The 22,781-nt window shown below is 43.3% G+C and overlaps 1 protein-coding gene across 13 annotated transcripts in view; it reads right to left on the bottom strand.

The window, feature by feature from the left end:
• Positions 1-22,781, bottom strand: part of citb (citron rho-interacting serine/threonine kinase b) — a 63,833-nt gene that overhangs the window by 18,979 nt on the left and 22,073 nt on the right. For 4 of the 13 annotated variants that reach the window (XM_084358936.1, XM_084358945.1, XM_084358939.1 and 1 more), the window contains exons 6-26: positions 20,465-20,644; positions 20,213-20,266; positions 20,028-20,081; positions 18,314-18,454; positions 16,745-16,870; positions 15,253-15,348; positions 14,908-15,024; positions 14,586-14,695; positions 14,222-14,396; positions 12,366-12,563; positions 12,204-12,257; positions 8,348-8,545; positions 5,635-5,828; positions 4,846-4,981; positions 4,661-4,765; positions 4,219-4,359; positions 3,792-3,911; positions 2,606-2,831; positions 2,356-2,511; positions 2,132-2,155; positions 877-1,047 (exon numbers count right to left, since the gene is read on the bottom strand). In XM_084358936.1, coding sequence (XP_084215062.1) covers positions 877-1,047; positions 2,132-2,155; positions 2,356-2,511; positions 2,606-2,831; positions 3,792-3,911; positions 4,219-4,359; positions 4,661-4,765; positions 4,846-4,981; positions 5,635-5,828; positions 8,348-8,545; positions 12,204-12,257; positions 12,366-12,563; positions 14,222-14,396; positions 14,586-14,695; positions 14,908-15,024; positions 15,253-15,348; positions 16,745-16,870; positions 18,314-18,454; positions 20,028-20,081; positions 20,213-20,266; positions 20,465-20,644 — 2,776 coding nt within the window. The remainder of the gene's footprint in view (positions 1-876; positions 1,048-2,131; positions 2,156-2,355; positions 2,512-2,605; positions 2,832-3,791; positions 3,912-4,218; positions 4,360-4,660; positions 4,766-4,845; positions 4,982-5,634; positions 5,829-8,347; positions 8,546-12,203; positions 12,258-12,365; positions 12,564-14,221; positions 14,397-14,585; positions 14,696-14,907; positions 15,025-15,252; positions 15,349-16,744; positions 16,871-18,313; positions 18,455-20,027; positions 20,082-20,212; positions 20,267-20,464; positions 20,645-22,781) is intronic. The other 9 variants (XM_084358942.1, XM_084358947.1, XM_084358943.1 and 6 more) reach the window with 5 other exon arrangements.

Genomic DNA, 22,781 nt, shown 5'->3' with positions numbered 1-22,781 from the left:
CACAGAGCCATTGAGTTTGACAACGAACTGGATTTGATTAAATTAACGGGGATTGTTGGACGTTGGCGGAAGTTTGCGCTCTACTGAGTGTCGTTCTAGTTTGTGTTTGTTGTGTGTTTTCTGTTGTATAAACGGAGAAGATGATGAATGATGTCACTGTGATGTGTGAAACCATGGCGACGGCTGCTGCTGTTGCCTCCCGCTCGCTCTCATTGTCCCGCCTAACCTTTTTATAACGCTGCATTTCTGTGGCCGAGACCAGAATTTATTTATAGAAAAACAAAACAGACACAAATTTTAAATACCACAGTTTCATTTTCCGTGTGCTAGTTTTGAGATGTTTAACTGAATAAACACAGACATGTTTTTGACTGTTTCTGACGTGAATGTGCTGGAGTTAAAAACATATCTACCGTAAACTAATATGCATGCTAATGAGCAACTAGTTAATGATTAACATATGTATCCAACTATAAGAACGGGGCAACAAAGTAAAAGTTAAAATCTGTTTTCAGATTACGTGAAGTCAAAGGGGCACTGTGCAGTTTTGAAGAAGAAATTCAAACTCAGAATTTTAATATTTACAATATTAATGAGGTAACAATACAAATTCAAAAATATTTATTTCATTATAAGTGAATAAACAAGCTGTTCTCAGAGGAAAACACTGTTTGAAGCTGGAAAGGTGGCAGGGTCCACCACTTGTAAACAAAGTAAAACAGTATAAACTGTTTATTCAGTGATGAAAACAAAGAGAGTTTGTTTATTGAGTCTGTTTAGGTGTAAATAAAGATCTTTCTCTCCACTACACAGCGCTCCTTTAACGATGTGGATCATTTCATCCCGGCTGCCCTCTCCGACTCATCTGTAACTCACCGAGACAGGTAGCAGCTTGGCGACCAAAGTGCACAGTGTCCAGGCACACAGTACACTTGGCAGCTCTCATGTTGAGTCCCACTGTGAAGCGGTGAGCGGTGTTGTGGTGCACCACCCTCTCTCTCTCCCGCTCTCTGTCTCTCTGACTGTCCTTCAAACGACGGCTATACTCTGAATACAGTCAGGGAACAACAGTGAAGGGCGGGCGGGCGGGCTCCGGCATGCCTTACTGTGCCAGGTACATCCATCACTTAAAAAACAAACCTCAGTGCAACCATGCCATAACCCGCCACGAACTCAGTTCAACAAAAGAGGGTTTCCAAAAGAACTGTAAGATGTTTAGCAAAATGCATAAGCAAGTAAACTCTGAAGACAAAAAGGCTTGAAAAAGAATATTGATTGAATCAATCCCTTTGCTTGTGCCCACTCGCTGTTGCATCTTAAAGGCATTATCCAGTCAGTACCAATGTTTCACACTGTGTGCACCAAACATCTCCACCAGAGGACCTGTTGATGTCAACATGAGGTACATTTGGACATCGTATACTACAGATTTTTGATCCCAAGAGTCTTTAGACTAAATATCTAAACATGTTCTGACAGAAAACATGTTAAAGCGAACAGCTTCATGTGGATTTCTGTAGCTTTTCTTTCCCGTAATATCCACTTATTAGTTTACTAAGTGTGTTATATAATAACAACTATTAAAGTGAGTTGCTCTTACAGGATTCATGTCTACATTTATCATGGTTTTATGTTCTCATTTCCTTTTATTCTTACACAATCACCAGATTTCCTCAGAAGGATCAATATCGATGATGTAAGATTAAGACAGTCGTTGCGAGAAGCAACGAGATGACTGGATAATACCTTTAGTGTCGGTTCGAACAGCGTTTTGTGCATTGCAGAGTTTATCGTATGGTGAATCTCTGTGAGTGTATGATGTGACGTTCAGGTGGGATTGTAGTGAGTCAAAGAGCAGAGCAGAGTTCTGCAAAATCAGATAAGCTATGCTTCAGCAACCAAGATAAAAAAAATGCTTCAGATTTCTAAAGCTGTGCACTGACAAGGTGAAAAAATTTGCTTGAAGGTTTCTCAGCCTCACCTGACCAGCCTGGTGGGATCACACATTTTTTTATAAAAGAAAAAGTGCAGAGCTTTTGAAAATCTGGCCTTTCAAGGATGTGGATGAGGCAAAAAAGAGTCGGGGAGATAAGAGACCAAACTGTAGAAACCACGAGTTTGGATAACTTACTTTCAAAAGTGACCCTCCTTCTCTCTGAAAGGTGTGTGAAAGAAAAAGGATAGTGAGCGCTTCAGAAATGATCCTTCGCGAGTTATTATTAAAATGTGTGTGTGTGTCTATGTGTGTGCAGGTAGGGGCCGGTATGTGTCAAGTATGAAGCCAGAAACCTGCATGTATGTGTCTGTTAGAGTGAGAAAGGTTGCGCTTCATCAAAACATCATCCGTTCACTCACCCTCGGGTGTTGCGGTCTCCTTCCTGCGTCCGGAGTTGGAGGGTGCCAGGTTGGTCGGGCCCTGCTGGTGCTCAGGAGACTTTATAGCTGACAAAATCATCTGCTGCCGTGCTGCGGCTGGGTTCGTAGAGTTAGCGTGATCCTTGTACTGGAGCGCTGGGGTCAGAAGAATCGATTAACTTACATTGTTTCATCATGCAACGGCGGTCCAGATCAGAGAGTACAAGCTGCTGCAGAGGAGCCGTCTCACCTTCCTCTCTCAGGGATCGCAGCTCCGCTCTCATCTTCTGCAGAGCCTCTTCCAGCTCGGAGCAGCGAGAGCGCTCTTTGTCCAGAGCTGACTTCATGTCGCTGTACTGCAGCGGCACCGGCTGGATGGGGGGCACGGGGGAAACCTGGCCTTGACTCTGACCCTGAGCCTGGGCCTGAGCAGCCATGGCAGCCAACAGGTCCTCTCGACGACGCCCGAACAGACCCTGAGACACGAGCCGACAGTTTGATCACTTAAACCACAACTAGGATCCTAATTTTCTCCTTTCTCATTCAGTTTCTCTGTGGTGATAATTTGCAGCTCTTGTTGAAGATTTAATGACAGGTTGTGCATAAAGTGACTCATCAGTGGACGCCCTGAGTTTAACCTTAATAGTCAGGTAATTATCAAACTTGTCATTTTAATTCAGATGCCTTTTTTGAACAAACACTTCTTTAACTCATTCTTTAAAAAAACGATTTTCACTTTGTGCCTTCGCTTTCTCAGAAATTCAAACAGGAAATCGGTTGACCTGAGGAGACGAGGCTCGCAGCATCAATGACTTCTTTTAAATCACTTCTGAAAACCCACTTTTACCAAACTGCTTTTATATGAAGTGACTCTTTATAACCTGATTTTTCATCTTTCTATCCTTTTATTCTTTTTAATGCTTTAATCTTTTTATCTTTTCTTAATTCCTCTGATGTGATGTCGTCTTCTTATCGTCCTTTATTGATCTTATTCTTTTATTTATCCCTTTATTTTGCCTTTTTATGACTTATTCCTTTTACTTGTAATAACTCACACTGACTTCTTGTGTTTTTTTATATTTTCTGTTCCGTCGTCTTGTTTTAACTTCACTTTAGACTCGGCTTCCTCATGTTTGTCTTGTGTGTTGAGTGTTTATTCTGTAATATTGTCGTCTGAGCTTCCTGTTTGTCAAAGCACTTTGTGAACTCTGTTTCTTAAAAGCTGCTATATAAATAAAGTGTATTACTTCCTTCAAGGCTTTCACAATAACGTACCTGCATTTATTTTCAGATCAGAACAAGGCATATAATAATAATATTTCCAATTTCAATTATACTTGAAATACTTAACTGTATTTAAAGACTTTACTACATACATTCAAAAAAATAAATCCGACCCGTAATCAGTCCAACGAAGACTAAAAATCTCATCTGACCTTTTTCTTCTTGGAGCCCCCGTGGGCCTGGGACTGGAGGAAGTCTATGAGCTTGGTCTGCTGGGTGATGGTCCCCTCCATTTTCACCTTCTCATGGGAGTACACGGCCTGCAGGTGGAGCTAAGTGAACATCACTACTGCCATGAATTTCTCCTCAAGTACTTCACTTCACACAGAGAGGGTGACAGAGGGACAGAGAGGGGAGGGCGGTGGAGTAAAAAAAAAAGGGCTGTGGGGGTAAAAACAAAGTGTTGAGGGGGTGTTTATGTCTTTCACCACTAAAACAAAAGGGACAGAACAGTGGAGGAGAAACAAGGCTGAAAAATGACAGAAAGATTTGCTCCCAGTCCGACTGTGACCGTGAACTCATAACCTCTGAGTGTGTGTGTGTTTTAGCAGGATTATGTGTATATGTGCGTAGCAGCACCTGGATGTTCTCCAGCTGGTACTCCAGGTCAGTCCTCTCAGTCTTGAGCAGGTCGGTCTGGTCCAGAGCGTCCTGCAGCCCCTGGGTCAGACGGAAGATGTGGGTCTTCTGGGCATCCATCTGCTGCTGCAGCTTCTCTTGCTGTGGAGGTGATAACAGCTGTTACATCATCATCATCTGGACACTGTGACCTTGCAGCTTTGCCAATTCTTACAATAGATTTCTTCGAATGATAACAGCGGCTCAACCTTTCAGCATGATGTGACTTCACAAGCAGAAAAGAAAACACTTTCCTTTCTCACATTTGATTTGCAGCAGAGGTATAAATGTAACAGGAAAACACACAAAGAAAACATTTAAAAAACATCTCAGATTTGGACACTATGCACCAAAGCAAACAACAGAGATCAGTGAGGTACGTGTGTGAAAATACACAACGTACCTCCTCCAGCAGCCTCTGCTTCAGATCCCTCTCGCTCTCAAGCTTTTGCTGCAAACTGCGGGCGTTCATCTCCAGCATGGCATGCTTCTTCTCCAGATCATTCAACTGAGAACAGAGTTTGCTGTGACATCTGCTAACCGCACAAAGTAAAAAAAACACTTATTCAACGGTGTGGAAATGCTTACGGTGTCTGCCAGGCTCTCGGCTTTGAGTTTCTGGTCTTTGAGGGCCTGCTGCAGGGCCAGGATCTCAGCTTTGTGCTCCTTAACTGCCTGCTCCACAGCCTGACGCGACTCAGAGCTGCGCTGCTCTGCACGAAGCCTGGAGCAGAAAAAAATGGGTGTTTACACTAGTTATCTGGAGTCTGTAGGTCTATTAAGTCAGCTAAATAATTTCACTGGCTGTTTTGATGTGCTGTACTGATGTATGGTTGTCATAAGATTTAAATCAAATAAATCCACTTCCATGTTCTCGTGTACGTATTCTTCTTTTAAAGGGTTAGTTTAGGGCGGAGACTTATCTGTGTTTTAATATGCTTTCTGTGTGCCCAGTTTTCATCACCTGCCCCTGCCTACACCAACTCAGAAAATAATTTCATATATTTCCCAGAATACCTTTGGACAAACCCAAGAGAATATGCCTAAACTTGTTGCATTCAGTGTGTGTAGGCGGGAAGGAGCCAGATCCAACGCTGATAGCAACAGCAACACAAACCAGAGTTATTTCCAGCGCTGAGGAAAAAAAAACTTATAACCCTCTTCTGAAAATGTCTTGTGGTTTAATTATATCACGGAGCACTGAGGCCACTCTGGGTGGAGAAACTCAGATGAGTTTATTAATTTCAACTGCACAACAAAAATATCTCAATATTTTCTGACACTGTGAAAACTTTATACAAATTTAAGGGAAACTTCAGTCAATAAATGCCCACACAATTAAAAGTGATGCAGTGTGCGTGTGGGCGTCGTTATAACCTGTTCTGTTTCTCCGTGTCCAGCATCCTCTGGACCTCCCTGGTCCGTCTCTCAGCCTGATTCTTCTCGTCCTCCAGCGTCGCCCTCCAGGCGTCCCACTGTCTCTCCTTCTCCAGCAGCTCGTCGTTCATGGTCTCCAGCTCCAGGACCTGCTCCTCCAGCATGGTGCATGTGGTCTTGAGCGTCTCAAGGTTCTGGTACAGAAGAGGATTTGAATGAGATGACGACGGACACAACTCAACATCTCAGGTTGTCAGAAGTTCTCAGTTAAAAGACAATTTCACAAAAAACGGTTGTAGTTCAACAGCTGCAAATGAGAAGAGAAGGAACTCTCTTCTTCCACGGACCAAGCAGTCCCGACCCGTTTGACCATGAACTCTTTTTCCTCAGTTGTTTTGTTTTCTTTTGAGGATGGAGGTCTGGTTCTGGCTTTGTTTTGTCAGTTTAGTTTATGTAGTCTTTTCTTACTTTAGAGAGGGAAGTCTTGGGTCCTACAGCCCACTGACACAAAAAACACTCGATGAAGATCTTTCTCTTCTGATTTATGTTTTCTTCCCGAAAACTACACAGTGCACCTTTAATTTATTTACCAGCCATACGTGAGCAGATTCCCCGTCTCTCCCGGTCGCCTTTACAAGCCTGTGGACGATTAGTTTAGGTTGTTTAATGCTGCTGGACTGTGGATTTCTTCATGAAGGACTCGGGTCGAATTTTCAGCGACAGTCCAAATCATGTGACTTGATGCACATTCTCGCGTGCCTGGAGCAACGGGAGCTAACGTTAGTTTATCAATGGAGTCCACTGACATAAACTAACAACCAGCTTCTAACGCATCAAACAAAACATCCACAGAGCTGCTTTAAAACAAAGTGCACATCCAAGTACATTAAACAAGTAGGAAGTACCTTCAAAATACAATCCAGAACAGTTCTTGGGTAAATGTACTTAGGTCAGTCAGTTCTTGTTTTCTACTTCTTGTGATTATTATTCTAAAACCTGTCTTTTTCTATGTGATGTCACTGTGCTGTCTCACTGGTGAGGCAGGTTGGCGTATGTGAAGGCCACGCTCCGGACACTGTCATCCTGTTGTTACAGCTCCCAAAATAATACAAAAGATTATCAGGAGTAGTTGGTGTGTAGTCTTCTCTCAGGAATTTCCAGCTGCTGTAGCAAAGCAAAGACGATTTGGGGCTAGCAGGGGTTTTTAACGTTTGGTTAATTGAATGATTATAAAACAGAAGTGATGCTCAAAATTAAGTACAGAGGAGCTTTAACAACATACCTGGAGTTTGATGACTCTTTGATGAATCACAAAAACAGCACCAGCACCCCTGTGGAGTCATTTACATGCCATGTTTGGACACAGAACGTGTTTCTATGTTGTTCACAGGGCCTACACAAAGCGCTGTGTTTTCATGTCTTTAGACAAAGCATTGGGAGACAAATATAGCCTGTGCTGGTGCTGCAGCAACACCACGGCCCTCAGAAGTCCAACGCTTCCACAGCTGACACGACCTGGGAGTGATGGGGATGACACATCCCTCCCACACACCACCCCATCCCTCGTCTATGACTTCCATCGCTGGTTACACAACCAGCAGGGCCGAGAGCGCTGCTGGACACCCACACACATATCCTCCCACAGGGGCCGCGCACACATCACACAGCCTCCTCGCTCGCATCGCTCTCTTGCTGCAGCAGAATACAGCACAGAGCAATACTGAAATATTCCCAGGGTTTCTCTCGCCTGATTTACGCTTAACAGTGTCAGAGCGGGGGGAGATGTCTAGGTCACCTGTCAAAGGTACTGTGGAGATATCACATAATGTGAGTAAGTGAAAACCTGGTGTCTGACTGGCGGTGAGTGGGAAGTGGGCAGGGGGAAAGAGCCTGAACTAGAGGAGGGAGTACAACTGTCTCAGAAAGCTGAAATCGGTTGTTGTTTTTTTTCCCAAAGTTTTCAACTAATGACAGCTGACATTTTGTGCAGAAATCCGAAAACTACTAGACCACAGTGGCGATATGTCGGCTAAATAGTATCCACTGTGACTGGACTCAAAAGTCAGCTGTTTGTGTGTGTTTACTTGGTGATAGTCTGGCGACCAATTAAAGAAGAAGAAAAGGATGAAAGACTGCAGTGTTTCCCTGTTTAATTTCAGTCATGTCAGAGTTCAATCTCCTCCGAAACAGCTCAGAAAAATAAATAAATCCACTGGATAATAATCCAATTAAACACAAGAGCACTAAGAGAAACGATGAGTGTGGACTCAGATCAAAATGTTCCATTACAATCTTTTTAAAGTGCCCTGCGGAGTTTCAAAAACCTGTTCAACAAGGCCTACAACCTCAGCTAACCCTCCATCAATCCACCCTCCTCTGACTTTTGTTCCATGTCTAACCTGTGCTGTTTACATCCATGTTAACCAGCTCTCACTCTTCCTCCTCACTGTCTCTGTTGGCGCAACTCGGTGCGTCACCACCACCTGTAGATCAGTGGAACGGTGTGGAATCAACTGGCAGGAACGTGTATCACATCACACGTGTGCTCGCAGGGGCGTGGGACTGGTGGGAAAACGGGGACTGAGGACACAATGATCCCAGAGATCCTTGAATGAATAGCCATGGATGTGTGGAGGGGCCCAGAGAGAATGAGCTTGTATAGGGTCAAGAGTTTCTTACTTCACACCTTCACACACCACTGGCAGCCACGAACCTGTTTCTGGTTGTTAAGGTGCATCTCACGGTCGGCCACCTCCCGCCGCAGCCTGTCCACGTCCTGGCTGAGCTGCAGGCGGTCTTCCCTCTCGTCGGAGGCCTCATCCAGCTGCTTGGACAGGTAGAAGTTCTGGCGGTTCAGCTCGGCGTTCTCCTGCGTCAGCTGGGTCAGCTGCTCCTCCAGATCTGTGATCACCTGCAGGGGGAGTCAACAGGACACTCAGACAAACGAGTTCAAAGAGAGGAAAAGTACGCAGACCACCCGAGCCGAACCCAAAATATATCACCCAAAGCTCTCCCCTTATCGTGCATATACAGCATTGTGCATATTACTGCTCAACCACGCAAGACAACTCGACCCAACACCCCACACAGTCCAAACTCTGCTGCTGCATTATTACATGACGCAGATATCTAGGTTAGTGATATAAGCAGTAATCATGATACTGAGGCTACTTCTTGAACCCAGGCAGCACTCAGAGCAAGGAGCACGCTAATCATTTCATCAGCATCAGTCTGTTCCCTTAATCAGCCGTGACTACTGTGGGGAAATGAGGGCTAGAGGCTGCTGAGGCGGCCTGTTAAGAGCCCCTTATTCTCAGTTCTCATGGGAACATGTGTACCACGCAGAACTTCCAGGTGGCAGGAGGGGAAAGAGGCAAAGCTTTTAAGTACATAAATTAGCTGTCTGTTTTCTGCACTGACTCAGTGCTTCTGCTCCCCCGAGGCAGAGGACTGACAGCAAGCAACTAAATACTTAAGGCGGGCCGAGGAAGTCAACGCCGCAATGGATACAGTGGTGATCTGGCAAGCCTCTCTATTTACTCTACTTGTCTGTCATCCCAATCTATAGACCGACTCGCAGACCTAAAGTAAATCACATCCGGCGCTTTGGTATCCTCAACACTGCTGAATACACGCTCGACGCTCTTTGCGAAGGCCGTGGGTACAGAGCAGATAAAGAGCACAGTTAAAGAGGCATTAAGTCTGCCACACAATTTCTTTGACTAAAATTAGCGTAACATTTAGATTACGCTGACTGTACAAAACATAGAGGAACATCTGCGCTTTCTATGAAACAGACGGAACGGCTGATATGAGCTGTGGAAGTTGAGTTAATTAAAGATTTTCAGTGTTTTTGTGACATCTCTGCTACCTAGATATGGATGACTAACGTGGATAAAACTGCAATATATACACTGATCAGCCACGACATTGACAAGTGAAGCGAATGACATGGCCATCTCGTTACCATGCTGCTCAGGAATGCCCTGGTGCTAGACATCATAGGACACCTCAAGAGGTCCTGTGTCCATCCCTCAATGGGTCAGAGCCCAATCCAATCAACTGTGGGGCCATCGTGGATCAGACTTCACCCGGCATGTCCCACGGATGATTGATTAAATTGGCATTTGGGGGAATTTGGGGGCCAGGTTGACGCCGTCAGCTCTTTATCTCGTTCCTCGTGCCGTTCCTGAGCAGTTTTTGTGGCGAGTCAGCACACATTGTCCTGCTTGGAGGACCACTGCCATCGGGCTGTACCATTGCTATGACGGCTGCACTTAGCCTGCAGTATTGTTTGGGTGGGTGGTGCATGTAAAGTAGCATCCACATGAATGCCAGGGCCCAAGGTTTCCCAGCAGGACATTTGCCTTTTAACAAGATGATTAATGTTATTCACTTCACCTGTCAGAGGCTGATCGGTGTATAGACACAGTAAGTTTGCTGGTACCTCAGCTGAGCTAATCCTCGTTGCTCATAACAGTCATGTGCAGCCAAAGATACTAAAAGCACAGCTGCCTCAGTAGAAACAGCAAAATACAAAAATATCTTATGGCTGACAAATGTCTGTAGTCCCACAATAAACCTCCTCAAATTGCTCATGTTAGCTTTGTGAAGTCTGGATCCTGGTAGTTAGAATGTGCTCTTATAAAACAACTCTCAAATATCACTATTATAACACTGTCACAATAAGCTTGATCCAGTTCTTTGTCTCCACATTTGAATAGAGTACAGCACCACTGATGACTACGACTCTACAGTCTGAGAGGTGCAATATGTAAGATTTTTGTGGAAATGAACGACAGTTGTCGACAGAATATGACATCTTCACATTGTGTTGCAGGGATATCTACTGAATTCAGCATGTTAAACAGCTAACCCTGACCTCAGTACTACACTTCCCCGGTGCTCCAGGCTCCCAGTCCAGACCACGAGCTGCACAGCTAACTGTGCTAACAAGCTAACAGTAGTCACAGTTGGCAGCAGTTAGCATTACTCTGGTGATGTGCTGCCTTCTATTTGTTTTGGGTATGAGCTCGACAGGTGGCCCATTCTTACATATTGCACCTTTGACAGCAGTGTGGCTAAAATAAAATAAAAACTACAGTCAGTCATGTTTTATTGCCGTGCTCTTGATTGTGTGCACCGTTGACCTTTTGGCTCGAAGTCAGCACTAGAGGAAAGTGCTAAAGTGGCAAGAGTTCATTCTTTGAGGGGCATGAAAGTGCTCAGTGTATTTGAAGAAGGTTGGCACTTCAGGTTGTGATATATGCGTCTGTACAAATGAAAATAATGGCCGGCTGTAAGTGCTGGGTTAGATGGAGCACTAAAAATGATCCTGGATGAAAAGTCAATGGATTAAGTATCTCCCACTGGGGACCTTTTCTAAATTTAATGACAATTTGGCTCGTAGCTCCCCAAGACATGTTGCTCCGGTCCAGAGTGTCCTACAGACAGACTCACAGATAAACCAACAGCACAAGTCTTGGCAGGGCAGAAGAAACGGTGGCATTTCAAGCTCTGCTTGTCGCAGAATTTGGCTGTGTTTTGTGCCTGAACACTGGCCAGCTGAATCTATGGACTGTGCTATCTGAACAGTTTGTGAGTGGGAGGATCTCAAAAGTAAGGCAATGAAATGAAATGAAGGAATACGATGATGGTCTCGGTGTTTATATAAGGTATACGAAGATGAAGGCACTCAAATCCCTCAATCATGCCTGCACCGTTCTCTTTAAGGTTAGTGGGACACCGGAGCTCCACATTAATAACGAAACAAGTGACAGCTTGTGAAACCTTTGGGATTATGACACACAGCCCTCATCGTCTGTAGATGGCTGTTGGCTAGCTAAAGAAAATTTGCACGTTCAACTGGCAAATAAAAGATGTGTCTTGCTTTACATGACAGTGGCTATTTTGAGATATCTTGAAGCATCATCATCAGCAGGTTGGCAACACATGGTGCCTCATCATCAGAAGATCTGGTGATGACGTGATAGAGAGGAAATGAACACCTCTGGACAGAATATCAAACAATGACATAAACTCCTCTGGATAATTCAACTAGTGTGTGTACTCTTGACATGAGGATAACAAACAATCTACTGTTTTTGTTTATATTTGTATAATGTCTTTCGATTGTTTTAGTATTGTTTGTTGTGTTGCATCTACATAACAGCAAATTCCTCGTATGTGAAAACTTACCAGGAGCTACAAACGTTTCTGATTCTGATGATTACAGGATAATATCACTTAGTTATGGCTGATGACATAATGGGGGGAAAAAAAATCAACTAATAATTAATCTAGGGACAAAAAAAGAGAGTAGTCTTCTCAGCCATCTGACTGAATCAAGCTTTTGTGGCAGGTGATCCCAAACTTTTGAAGTTTCCAACAATAAAGATGAGTGTAATAAACTGGAGAGAGTGTTTGAGTCCAGTTTACCCGAGAATGACAGCAACATATGGATATGTGTGATGATATGTGATGAGTCAGCTGGTGTTCAGTGTGAGCTGTCTATTCCTGGAAAGAGTGAAAGAGCGAAAAAAAAAAAGAAGAAGGAGTGAACAGCTCACCGCACAGCTGTCTCTCAGGGCATCAAACTTTCGCTGTATCTCATCTCTGTGTGCCTAGCAGGTACGACAAGAGAGACAGAGGGAGACATTTTACTGCCTGAATGATACAACAATCCAAGGAGACACCACCGTCAGCTGTCCTCTACTGTCTTTGTCCCTCACTCTGAGCACAGTGATCTCCTCCTCGGCCTCTGCGGTGGTATCCTCCAGCTCGCTCTTGGCCTGCTGCAGTTGGCCCTCCACAGCGTGGCGAGCCGCCTGCAGGTTGCTGATCTGCGATTCACGCTCCTGCAGCGACAGCGTCAGATCTGTCACCTGACGCTTAATCTCCAGCTTTTGCTCCTCGTGCTCCAGCCCGATCTACAAAGGGAGACAGAGAAGTGGGGGCATCCAGGGTGAGGAAGTGATTCACCCCGAGGAGCAGACACTGACACTTCAGATTGTGTGACTCCACCTCGATTTGTTGGCCTGGTCTTTTCTGTTACATCTGGATTAAAACGGGTTTTATTCTGCCCAGTATTACCATAAGGGTTCTGGTAATTTTCTGGACCTGCCAGACTGCTCTAATATTTGCCTTTGCCCACTTAGTCATCATATCCACATCACTGATTTTGCTTTTGAGAAGATTTCAAAATATCAAATATATATTTAGTGTTTCTCAACATAGCCTCCAAATATCAGAATATTATTTTAAGGCCATAATTTCAAACTTATTAGACTCAATTTCTGAAGTAATTTAGAAACTTTCAAAACGAAAGTCCTCTACAAGATCACTGCACTGCTCGCAAGACTCACAAGACCAGATCGTGCATCACTTCATGTATTGAACATCAAATATTCTTTACCTTTTATCAGCCTAGCAGTTACAGTATGTTGCTTTCGAGACAACCTGAATTCAAAGATTTCTGACCTACTACTCGGAAAGTTCAATGAAACGCCACTCAAAGGAGGAATTGTGAGACCTACTGTCTCATAAAGGACAGTTAAACTGTCGAACCTTATGTGAAGTATAATTTAAAGGTCCCTGTGTGCACAGTTACGCTCAGGAACATCATCATCAGCCTTGGAGACAGGCAGTTTTAGTGCCACTCCAGAGGAGGACAGACTTTGTTTGTTGTGTGAGCTAAAGGTGAAACTGAGAATGAGGTTCATTTCTTGTATTTTCCCGTTGATGACGATGTGAGGGACGTACCTTTTACTAAAAAGTCCTCCATTTATGCATATGTGTTTAGTTTGGATGATTAAGAAAACCTTTGTGTTGCAGATTTTCTTTGTCAAGCTCGGGTACTGAAAGGTTTGACCACTGAAACTGTATTGTTGGTGTCTTGTAAACCGTTGAGGGTTGGGCACTGTATGTGCATGTCATGCAAACTTGGGGCACGTCCATCTGAGGGACTTGATAAGGGAGCAGTTGTCTGACTTCACACAACAATGGCGGCACCCTGGGGAGGCGATAGGATGTGTTTGTAGACAACAGTATTTGTATCAGGCGAGTGAAGGGAATATGCCATAAAATCATTTTTCCCTCTGTTTAGTTTATATATGCAAGGAGGCTGCAGACATCGTTTTCTTACTCTCAGCCAAGTTCTTTGTTCACTTTTGCCGTTTTTGCACCTGGAACACTTACAGGTTGGAAGTTGGAAGTTTCACGTCATCATCATTAGACTCTTTATAATCATTCAATGACTGTTTTACATGCTGCACCTGCCTCCTCTCGGGGTCATGATGCAAAATAATTATGTCCTCGACCAGCAATTTAGCAAAAGCAATTATACACAGGTGTGTTTGCACTATTTAGAGCCAGATGAGTATAAATGAAAAGCGTTTAGTGCTCAACTTCATCTATTGAATATTGAAAAGCTCTTCTGCTCAGACATAAACAGATCTTTTGTGTAAATACTCCACACGGTGTCATTGAAAACTACTCAGAAACAGAATTAGAGTCGGATAAGAAGAGTCGTTATCCAACAATCTGTGAGGCCTTCTGCTTCTCCTTCTTCTCCATCGCGTCCCCTCACCTCTCGGAGCCTGGTCTCCAGCTCCATCACGCGGCTCTTATTGCTCTGCTCCTGCTGGCTCATTTTCTCCAGGTGCTCCTCCAGTTTGGCGTTCTGGGCCTCCAACTTCCCAGCCTGAGACTCCAAGTAGAACTTCTGCTGGCGAAGCTCTGAGATCATCTCCTCCTGCGCTTTCCTGCCGAGAACAAGCACATGCATAAGGTTTAATAGGGGGTAATGCAAGCTGGTATGACGCCAGTGTGTGTACATACAGTCCCAAGGCAAAGACAGACTAGCTTCAAGGTACTATTTTTCAGTTGGATTCACCTCGGTGTATTTCATGGACGGAGGAAGTTTTTCTAACATTTTGTGTTTCTGCACTTACATGTTTTTCTGGGTGTAGATGCTGCTGTTGGCTGCCAGTTTGTTGGCCTCGGACAGCTCAGCAATTCTCTGCTCCAGGCTGTTCATCTTAGAGTCCATAGCATTTATGGTCTGAAGAGAAATTATGGACTGAATAACTGTTCAACATTCAGTTAGATCCTCACATGACTTTGGCTTTAACTGGGGATCACACTAAAGTTCATTATTTTGTGCTCTACAGTAACAAAACCCAAGATTAGTCCAAACAAAGAAATCTATGTCAGTGTGATAAAATGTTAAGATATGCCTGAAATAGCGTCACTGCCGAGCTGGTCACTTCTTACCGCCTTCTGTTCACTGATGACGCTGCACTTCTCCCGCACCTCCTCCTCATATTTGCTCTGACTGGACTCCAGCATCTCCTTATCAGCCATGTCCGCCTTCATCTGGGCCTCCAACACCTGCTCAATGCCAGGCAGCCCACAGAACCATAACCAGGATATCACTTAACTAACAGGACAGAGAATGTGAGGATGACATACTGTAGATCTCCCAAGCACACCCACAACTCAAAACAGCTAAACTATGACCAAACATGTCACAGAGCACTTCCTGTGAGCACAGTGCATTAAGATATACCTGCCTGCTGTCTGCATATGTGTGAGTGTTTATATGATGTGAAGTTCAACCTTTATCTTGTCCTCATAGAGCTTCTCCTTCTGCTTCAGATGAGTCTCCAGCCGCTGGGCTGTAGCTTGGGTCTCTCGCAGACTCTCCTCCAGCCCCTACATGAAAATACACATTATGCACGTCAACATCGAGGTGGTTGGAGATGGTTCCTGCCTGTTATGTACCTGAAGGTGTTCAGATGTTCAGACTGCAGGAAAAGCTGAATCAGAAAGTGTCCGCACTATACTATTGTGATCAGATCGGATTTATGTGTCCTGACATCACCACCATTATCTGCATGAGTTGCTGTGGTAACAACGTAGGAGTCAGTAGCTCCATATGCTGGTGACGCGGCTTTCCAACATTGGATGCATGATCAATCATCTCGCTCTCCAAAACAATCGCCCTGTCAAAGTTGCGGAGCAGACAAATTTATTCCAGTGTGACTCAGCAGACTGTTGTTCTCCATGTCGTCGTCCATAACCGCTCCACTTGTAGCAGCGTGGATTCTGCTCAGCCGCTGTGATGAACGTCCGTCGTTGTTGTCGTTGCGTGTGACACAAGACACTTTGAAATCTCACATTAGTGGCCAGAGCGTCTGGACTGACGTGCATCTGAAATCCGAGTGTAATCGTATTTTAAAACACCTACATATGTGTTTTTTTGTTGTCCAGACTTCCTTAAAAACAATCTGGATACAATCTGTTTATGCCACAAAACAGATCTGAGCTGAAATCTGAACATAGCCTTTAACCGGCCCCTTGTCTTCGTCACTATGGATGGTGTAAGTGGGTGTAAGTACGCATGAAGGACGATCTCATCCATATTAATGAGATCAGCCTGACCCCTTCAATCCTTATTGACCTTTTTCTCTTGTCATTGCAAGAAAAACACAGGTGGAACAAATGCACAATGCTCTGGAGCTGACACACCTTAAATGAAACGCGGCAACTCATTATTACCTTCTTCTCCTGTGCACCCACACACTGGGTTTCACTTAGTCTGGTTAAACAGACCTCAGATCAGGTTAGAGCTGGGCATAAGTATGCAGGAGATTAAGCGAGCAAACTCTGTGAACTACTATGGGTCGTAATTTCTGTCATTATATATAGTTGATCATATAATTAGTCCGACCATGAGAGATGCGACAAAAACAGTTAAGTGAGAGAGAGACATCGCTCATAGAAAGTCCGTACATGCCCACACTAATCAGGAAATTCAATAACAACAATGGAAAGCACAAGTGTGGGTGTAGTATGACTATATAGGGGCTTTCAAATGACACTATATTATGTAAAACCCATTATTGTATGGGTAACGTTGCACTCATGTATGTAAGAACCGGCAATTTACATCCAGATCATCTAGAAAAGATCATAAATAAACCACACAAGGTTTTTCAGGAATATTATGTAAAATAGCACTTCCTCTGCAGTGATGACAATGAGCTATGTTTACCTCACACCTCCTCTGATTATTTTAGCTCCACACAAGTAGTGAAAGGTGGGTTACCATAATCTTATCCGCCATCTGCTGAATCTGCTGGGACTTGCTCTGGATCTCATCCTTCAGTTTAGTCTCCCGACGCTCGACGATCTCCAGCCGCTTCACTTGGTTCTCCAGAGTCTTCCTACCGTCCTGCACACGTAAGAAACAAAACACACGCAAACAAGACTTTTATTTCTTTTTAGTTTGATGAATGCAACCTCGGGTCAAAAGCTCCATAGTCCATAATAATGCTTTTTGCTACGTGGACGTCATAGCACATTTTGTAGAAATGCTAATTAGACTTCCACTTCAAGGAGAAAAGGATGACATGCTGAAGCAGCCACATCCATTTGGCTTGTAAGCGATGCACCTCTGCAGTGTTTATATCTCATTATTTCAACTTCCTCACAGTGATTCAAAAAAAAGCCCATTTGCATTCATGTGTGAAGGTGCGAGAGGTCTTCAGAGCTGTCTAAATTTGACCATGTGCACATTTTCTTCCCTCCGACTCTGCCGTCCAAATTAACCTATGCTAATTACCAAATTTACATGTCTGTTGATCGATGTGAAGTGCTGCTTTTAGATGATCTCATAACAACCCCTTTAAAAAATAAAGTATACTGAATATGTGGTCACAGACACGATACAAAGTACACAAACGCATACATTTATAGCATCATTTTAGTAAAGCTAATGAATTGTGTGACTAAGCCACCGTACAGTTCTGCATTTCACTTACAAATAAAGGCTTTTAAGACAGATACAGACGTCCCTGCTAATTGAAAACTACTCACTTGTTCGTAATCACATTAAAGGATAAGTACAAGCAAAACAAAAGGTTTATTTTTGGCACAAACCTAATAAAAATGGTAAATTACTTTAGTGCAGCAAAATAAAAAATTGCACTGTTATTAGAAGGTCTTTACACAGATACGGATGTTTGCTTTTTGTTAAATTTAGACGTCAAGGCATTCACAATTCAGCCGGAGAATTAGGCCTGCAAGAAAACTGTGTACAACAACAGTTTGTCAACATTATAGCAGAAGCAGGAGGCCGAGGCACTGTGGAGCCACTCGAGAATAAATTAGTAAAATGTCACATGCAGACTGATTAGCGTCATAACACCAGTAACAATAACTGCCTTTCTCTTAACAATGAACACAACAGTACTTATTATGATATTTGTGCAAAAAGCAAACTGCTGTGATATGAGATATATCAAATATCTATATATTTATCCCGTGTGCCTTACACAAAATCAGAAAATACGAAAATCATGTGAAAACAAGCTGTCAAATTATGACCAAACTGTGTCAAACATTCAGGCTATCTGACATGCTATCATGCCATCACAGCACAAGTGTTCCTCAGAAGGTGCAAAGACAACATGTTCACAAGGGAGAGAGCATATGGGCTCTTTGTGCTTAGCAGATAGCACAGCCAGATTTATTTATGCAACACTTTAAACAAAGAGGTTCATAATGTTGCAAAGCAACAAATGACATGTTACACAGAAAACAGGCAGGAGGCCAGAACATGTTTACTGTGTGTGAGTGTGTGTGTGTGTGTGTGATACCAGAGGTGTGTTTGTACCTCAGTCTCACGGAGGCGTCGTCGCAGGCTGTCACTGGAGTCTTCCTTGTTCTGTAGCCGCTCCAGGTCTCGCTCCAGACGGTCTTTGGCCACTCTCATACTCTGAAGATGGTCCGTAGCCTCAGAACTGGCCTTCAACGACTAGGAGGAAGAGGAAAATATCATTCAAGAAGTAAATATTATTCACACAAAATTAAATGTAATACAAAGTCTATACTGACCAGGTCAACTTTACAAAATCTCATGTCCAAACTCCGACACTACATGCCATCAGAGAATGATTAATAACTCCATCAATAAAAGATGTTTATTACACATCCAGCCCAGAAGAAAGCTCTGTGTGGCCCGGCATACATCAGTCTGATATATGACAAATAATGTAAACTACTTAAGTATCAGGAGACAAGGAAGGAAATGTGGTGGCTAAATCAATAAAAGGAAATGTGTCGACCGTCAGGGCTTTTATAATTATTGCCCATTTAATGATTTAGCCACTACAATAAAGGCTTTTCCTTCCTCGTCTCCTGATATTTTCTTTTGTGGCTGGATTGCTTTCACCTTTTTCTCCTGTTTTCCAAAAGCACCCGACTCAACTTTTTGCCACCATTGTGTTTCATAGAGCAGCCGTCGTCTTCTCTTTATTCTACATAGAGTATATCGTTTATATGTCCATGTATAATTCACACATATCTACTCAAAATTAGTTAAGGATATTGGGATGACAAAACACAAAAAAAAATTCAGATACTTCACAGAATAAACAACCAAGTGAAACTCTAAAATATCCCTCCTTAATTTTGAGCGGTGTTTGCTTATTGATGTAATGTTTATAAGTCAACACACACGCACATCATCTGGCTCATCAGACTTTTGTATTCAGAAGACGTTAAGAACTGATTTTTTAAATAGTCTGAATTACAAACACTGTTTTTCCTGGAGTTGATAATAAAGTAGCTAATGAGTGAGCCATCACGCCTCCTTCTTCGTCTCTGTTGAGCGCAGTATTGGTGGGTACCTTTCACTAATCAACGTTTTTATCCTCGTGACGGTGACGCAGTTCAAAACAGTCACATGCAGGCACCCCAAACATAAAATTGACATTGAAATCTGTTGCTGAGAATGTCTGGCTCATCTACATTTCCTGGTTTTAAATCAGGCCCGTAAAGTGACTGACCATCCTTTTGCAAACTTCAGTGTCTTCCAGCAAACAAACGTCTGTATAATACTAATATGAACTCCTCTACCAAACTGCATGGAGTTATTTTAAGTCCTACCCTACTGATTATTTCATAAACGTGTTCGCACTGAGTCAGAAGTACACCGATTTTCAAATGTGGGCTCAGTCAGCCTTTTGGATATCAGTGCCACAACTCATAATGCTCTCAGCTGAACGGATGGTACTTTTAAATATTCATTTCTGGGGAAAAGACAATTAGAATGAAATTATCTTTACTAATGAGGCAAAGCTGTTTGATTGCTGATAATTAAGCAGTAACTCTGGTTTTTAAAAGACAGCTTAATTGTTCTCGGGGCCGGAGACCAAATGTGACTGTAGAGCGCAGCAAGAGAGAGAGAGCGCGAGAGAGAAGGAGGTCAGGGTACAGACGGAGTTTATACAATCATCTCAAAGTGTAAAATGCTGTTACATCTCTTTCATTTGAAAGCACAAGCTCGTATAAATTATTCATTAATCTTCGCAGCAGAAATTCTCTACCTTGCCAAGCTTTTCTTGAAGGTCCTGGATCTTCATCTGCTGCTCAGCATTGGTCTAAAACAGAAAGATACAGCCATAATGATGTGTTAAGATCGATATTTAAGCTCATCATCCTTTGTTGAAGTCCTTGTCCGGACATATTGTTGCCGTCCTCACTAATCACATCAATGAAATTCATAAGCTACCTTCTCCAGCTTGGTGATCTGGTCATCTGTTTCTGCTTTGCCTTGCTCTTTGGCCTGTGAGGATATAGAAAAAGTGTGAGATCCCTCCTGGTTATGATCACGGCGAGCAGACAGTACGGTATAAATCTCATAATGACTACAAGCGAGTTAACAGAATCCTATTATGCTGAGCAATACTGTGATTCAGAATAAGTAGAGTATGTGTCAAAGAAACCAGAACTCCTCTCAGGATCATTAACCCCCTTTAGTTACAGTGTAGACCTTCTGCATCCGATGCTGGTAGTCGGCAGCCTTCCTCTTCAGCTCCTCGCTGCTCTGCCGAGACTCCTTCAGCTCGGACTCGTACAGGTCGCTGCGGCGCCGAGCGGCCGACAGGTCCTCCTCCAGCTGTCTGATGGACACCCGCATCTCCTCCAGCTGGGCATGGTATTCCTGCACAAAGACCACAGAAAGCCTCTGGATAAGAGAGGAGAGGAGAGAGGAGACAGCCCTCCACACACAAAAGGAGCAATAACATTAACAAAGGAAATTTCCAATATGACGAAAGTAAATTCCTCTTAATAGAGCACAAACCTCTGCCAGACAGTTCCTGGAAAAGGAGACCGTCTTTTTCAAAATCTGGCTACTTGTAAGCCCTTTATCCAGTTACTCTGAATATACTTGTCTATATCTGCCATTAAAGGTTGCCCTTCTACCAGTGCAGCAAATTTAAGGACAAATTGGCCTATTTGAAGAAAATGTTCTGGTTGGAGGCCACTGCATTATTTATAAGAACAAACTCATTCATAAGAGATGTATTTTAGATAAGCTACTGGAAGAGCAGCACGTTCAACTTAAATGGTTCAACAAAGTGGAGGAAAATTAAAGGGTAACTCCATCAATTTTACACATTATAGTGTGTTTACAGGTCTGGAGGATTACTACTGCATATGTGGGGGGGAAAAAAAGCAGCGTGAAGCGCTTTGTGTCTCTAGAGGAAGCTGCATGTAATCTGATAAACTGCCTCCAGTGATGTTAGTCAGACAGAGAGGAGGAAAAACACTTAAAGCGTTTTACTTAGAGGTAATTTATCAGATGACATGCGCTTTCCTCTGGAGCCACTAAAGGCTTTATACTACTTTTTTCCCCCACGTATAAAAAGGTACAAGGCAAATTTAATGTCATTTTTTAAACAAGGGTTTAAAAAATGAAAAAGTCTGAGTCTTTTCGAGTCCGGCCGCATCTTTTGTAGACAATGAAGTGTTGATGATGAAGAGGAGGAGTCTCACAGCCTGGGGAGTGAAGCTGCTGTGTAGTCTGGTTGTACAGCAGCAGATACTTCGGTATCTTTTGGACTCTGTGCAGACATCTCACTTCACTGATATCACTGATGCTCTGTAGATGGTACCAGTGATGTTCTGGGTGGTTTTAATCACCCCCTGTAGAGCCTTCCTGTCCTGGGCCGTGATGAACCATGCCAGTTTGCGATGTTTCCAGTCAGGATGCTTTCTATTATTAATCTGTAAAAGTCAATCAGAATCTCGCTCTGGAGTTTAACCTTCCTAAGTTTCTGTAGGCAGGGTGATGACGTGTGATGACAAAGATAGATTCTCAGTGATGGTAATGCTCCACCTCAGCTCCACTGATGTAGACAGGAGTATGTGTCTTTGCCTCCGTCTTTCTAAACTCAACTATCAGCTCCAATAGTACTCCAGTAGTACTCTAATCTGTAAAATTGGAGTTGAAATTGAGTTTCCCTTTAACCAAGCTTGTTTTTGGTAGTATTATAGTACAGAGATACCTCAAATATGGCTGCACATCAGTCAATGAACAGAGAGAAGTAACGTGGAGGGAAGATTTTGATCAGTCAGAGTCACTTAATGCACATGTCTGTTTAATTGCAATTAGTCACGGCCTAACAGATCTAATTTCAACCTCCTCATCAGCTTACAGGGAACATCGGCCTGTCTGTCAGCCTAATAAAAAGCAACATCCTCCTGCACCCTGGGAGCCTGACGCTCCACCGACACACATTAGACGAAGCGAAGCCGACAGCATCAGACACGGTGAAAACAAAGCTCAAATAATTTACGCTGAGGAGGACCGGGAGGTTACATATGTAACCTGTGGATCTTTGAGTAAAGACACAGCCTCCCTGAACAGTCAGCCAATGTAGGGAACTCTGATATTTAAGAAACAGCAGAGGTGAGGTGGCTGTGCACAGTATAACAGCACCTGTGTGTCTACGCCTCACTGATCATCCTGGATCCACAAGAGCAGGTTGACAGCTCCCATCAATGAGAACTGACCGAATCTCTTGGGAACTACCTATCCTGACTTCCCACCTCCATAAAAAGCTAAAAAATCATTACATTTCAGTAATTCTTTGACAAAAGAGTCACTCAGTATTAGGATATTGAAGACAAGGGAATACAGCTTTGTCAATATGACGTTAAAGGCACAATGAATCACAGTATTCTTTCATTACAGGGATCAGTTGGACGATTGGTTTTCTTGTCCTTGGCTCTTGATCTCATTCAGGGAATTATAAAGCAAACACACCTGCATCACTTGTGCTGGAATTTAGCCG

The sequence above is a fragment of the Pagrus pagrus genome (assembly GCF_965226575.1).
Source record: "Pagrus pagrus genome assembly, chromosome: 8".
In the NCBI taxonomy this organism is placed as follows: Eukaryota; Metazoa; Chordata; class Actinopteri; order Spariformes; family Sparidae; genus Pagrus; species Pagrus pagrus.
Note: the sequence above shows the minus strand (reverse complement) of the source record. Positions and strands in the feature narration are given on the sequence as shown.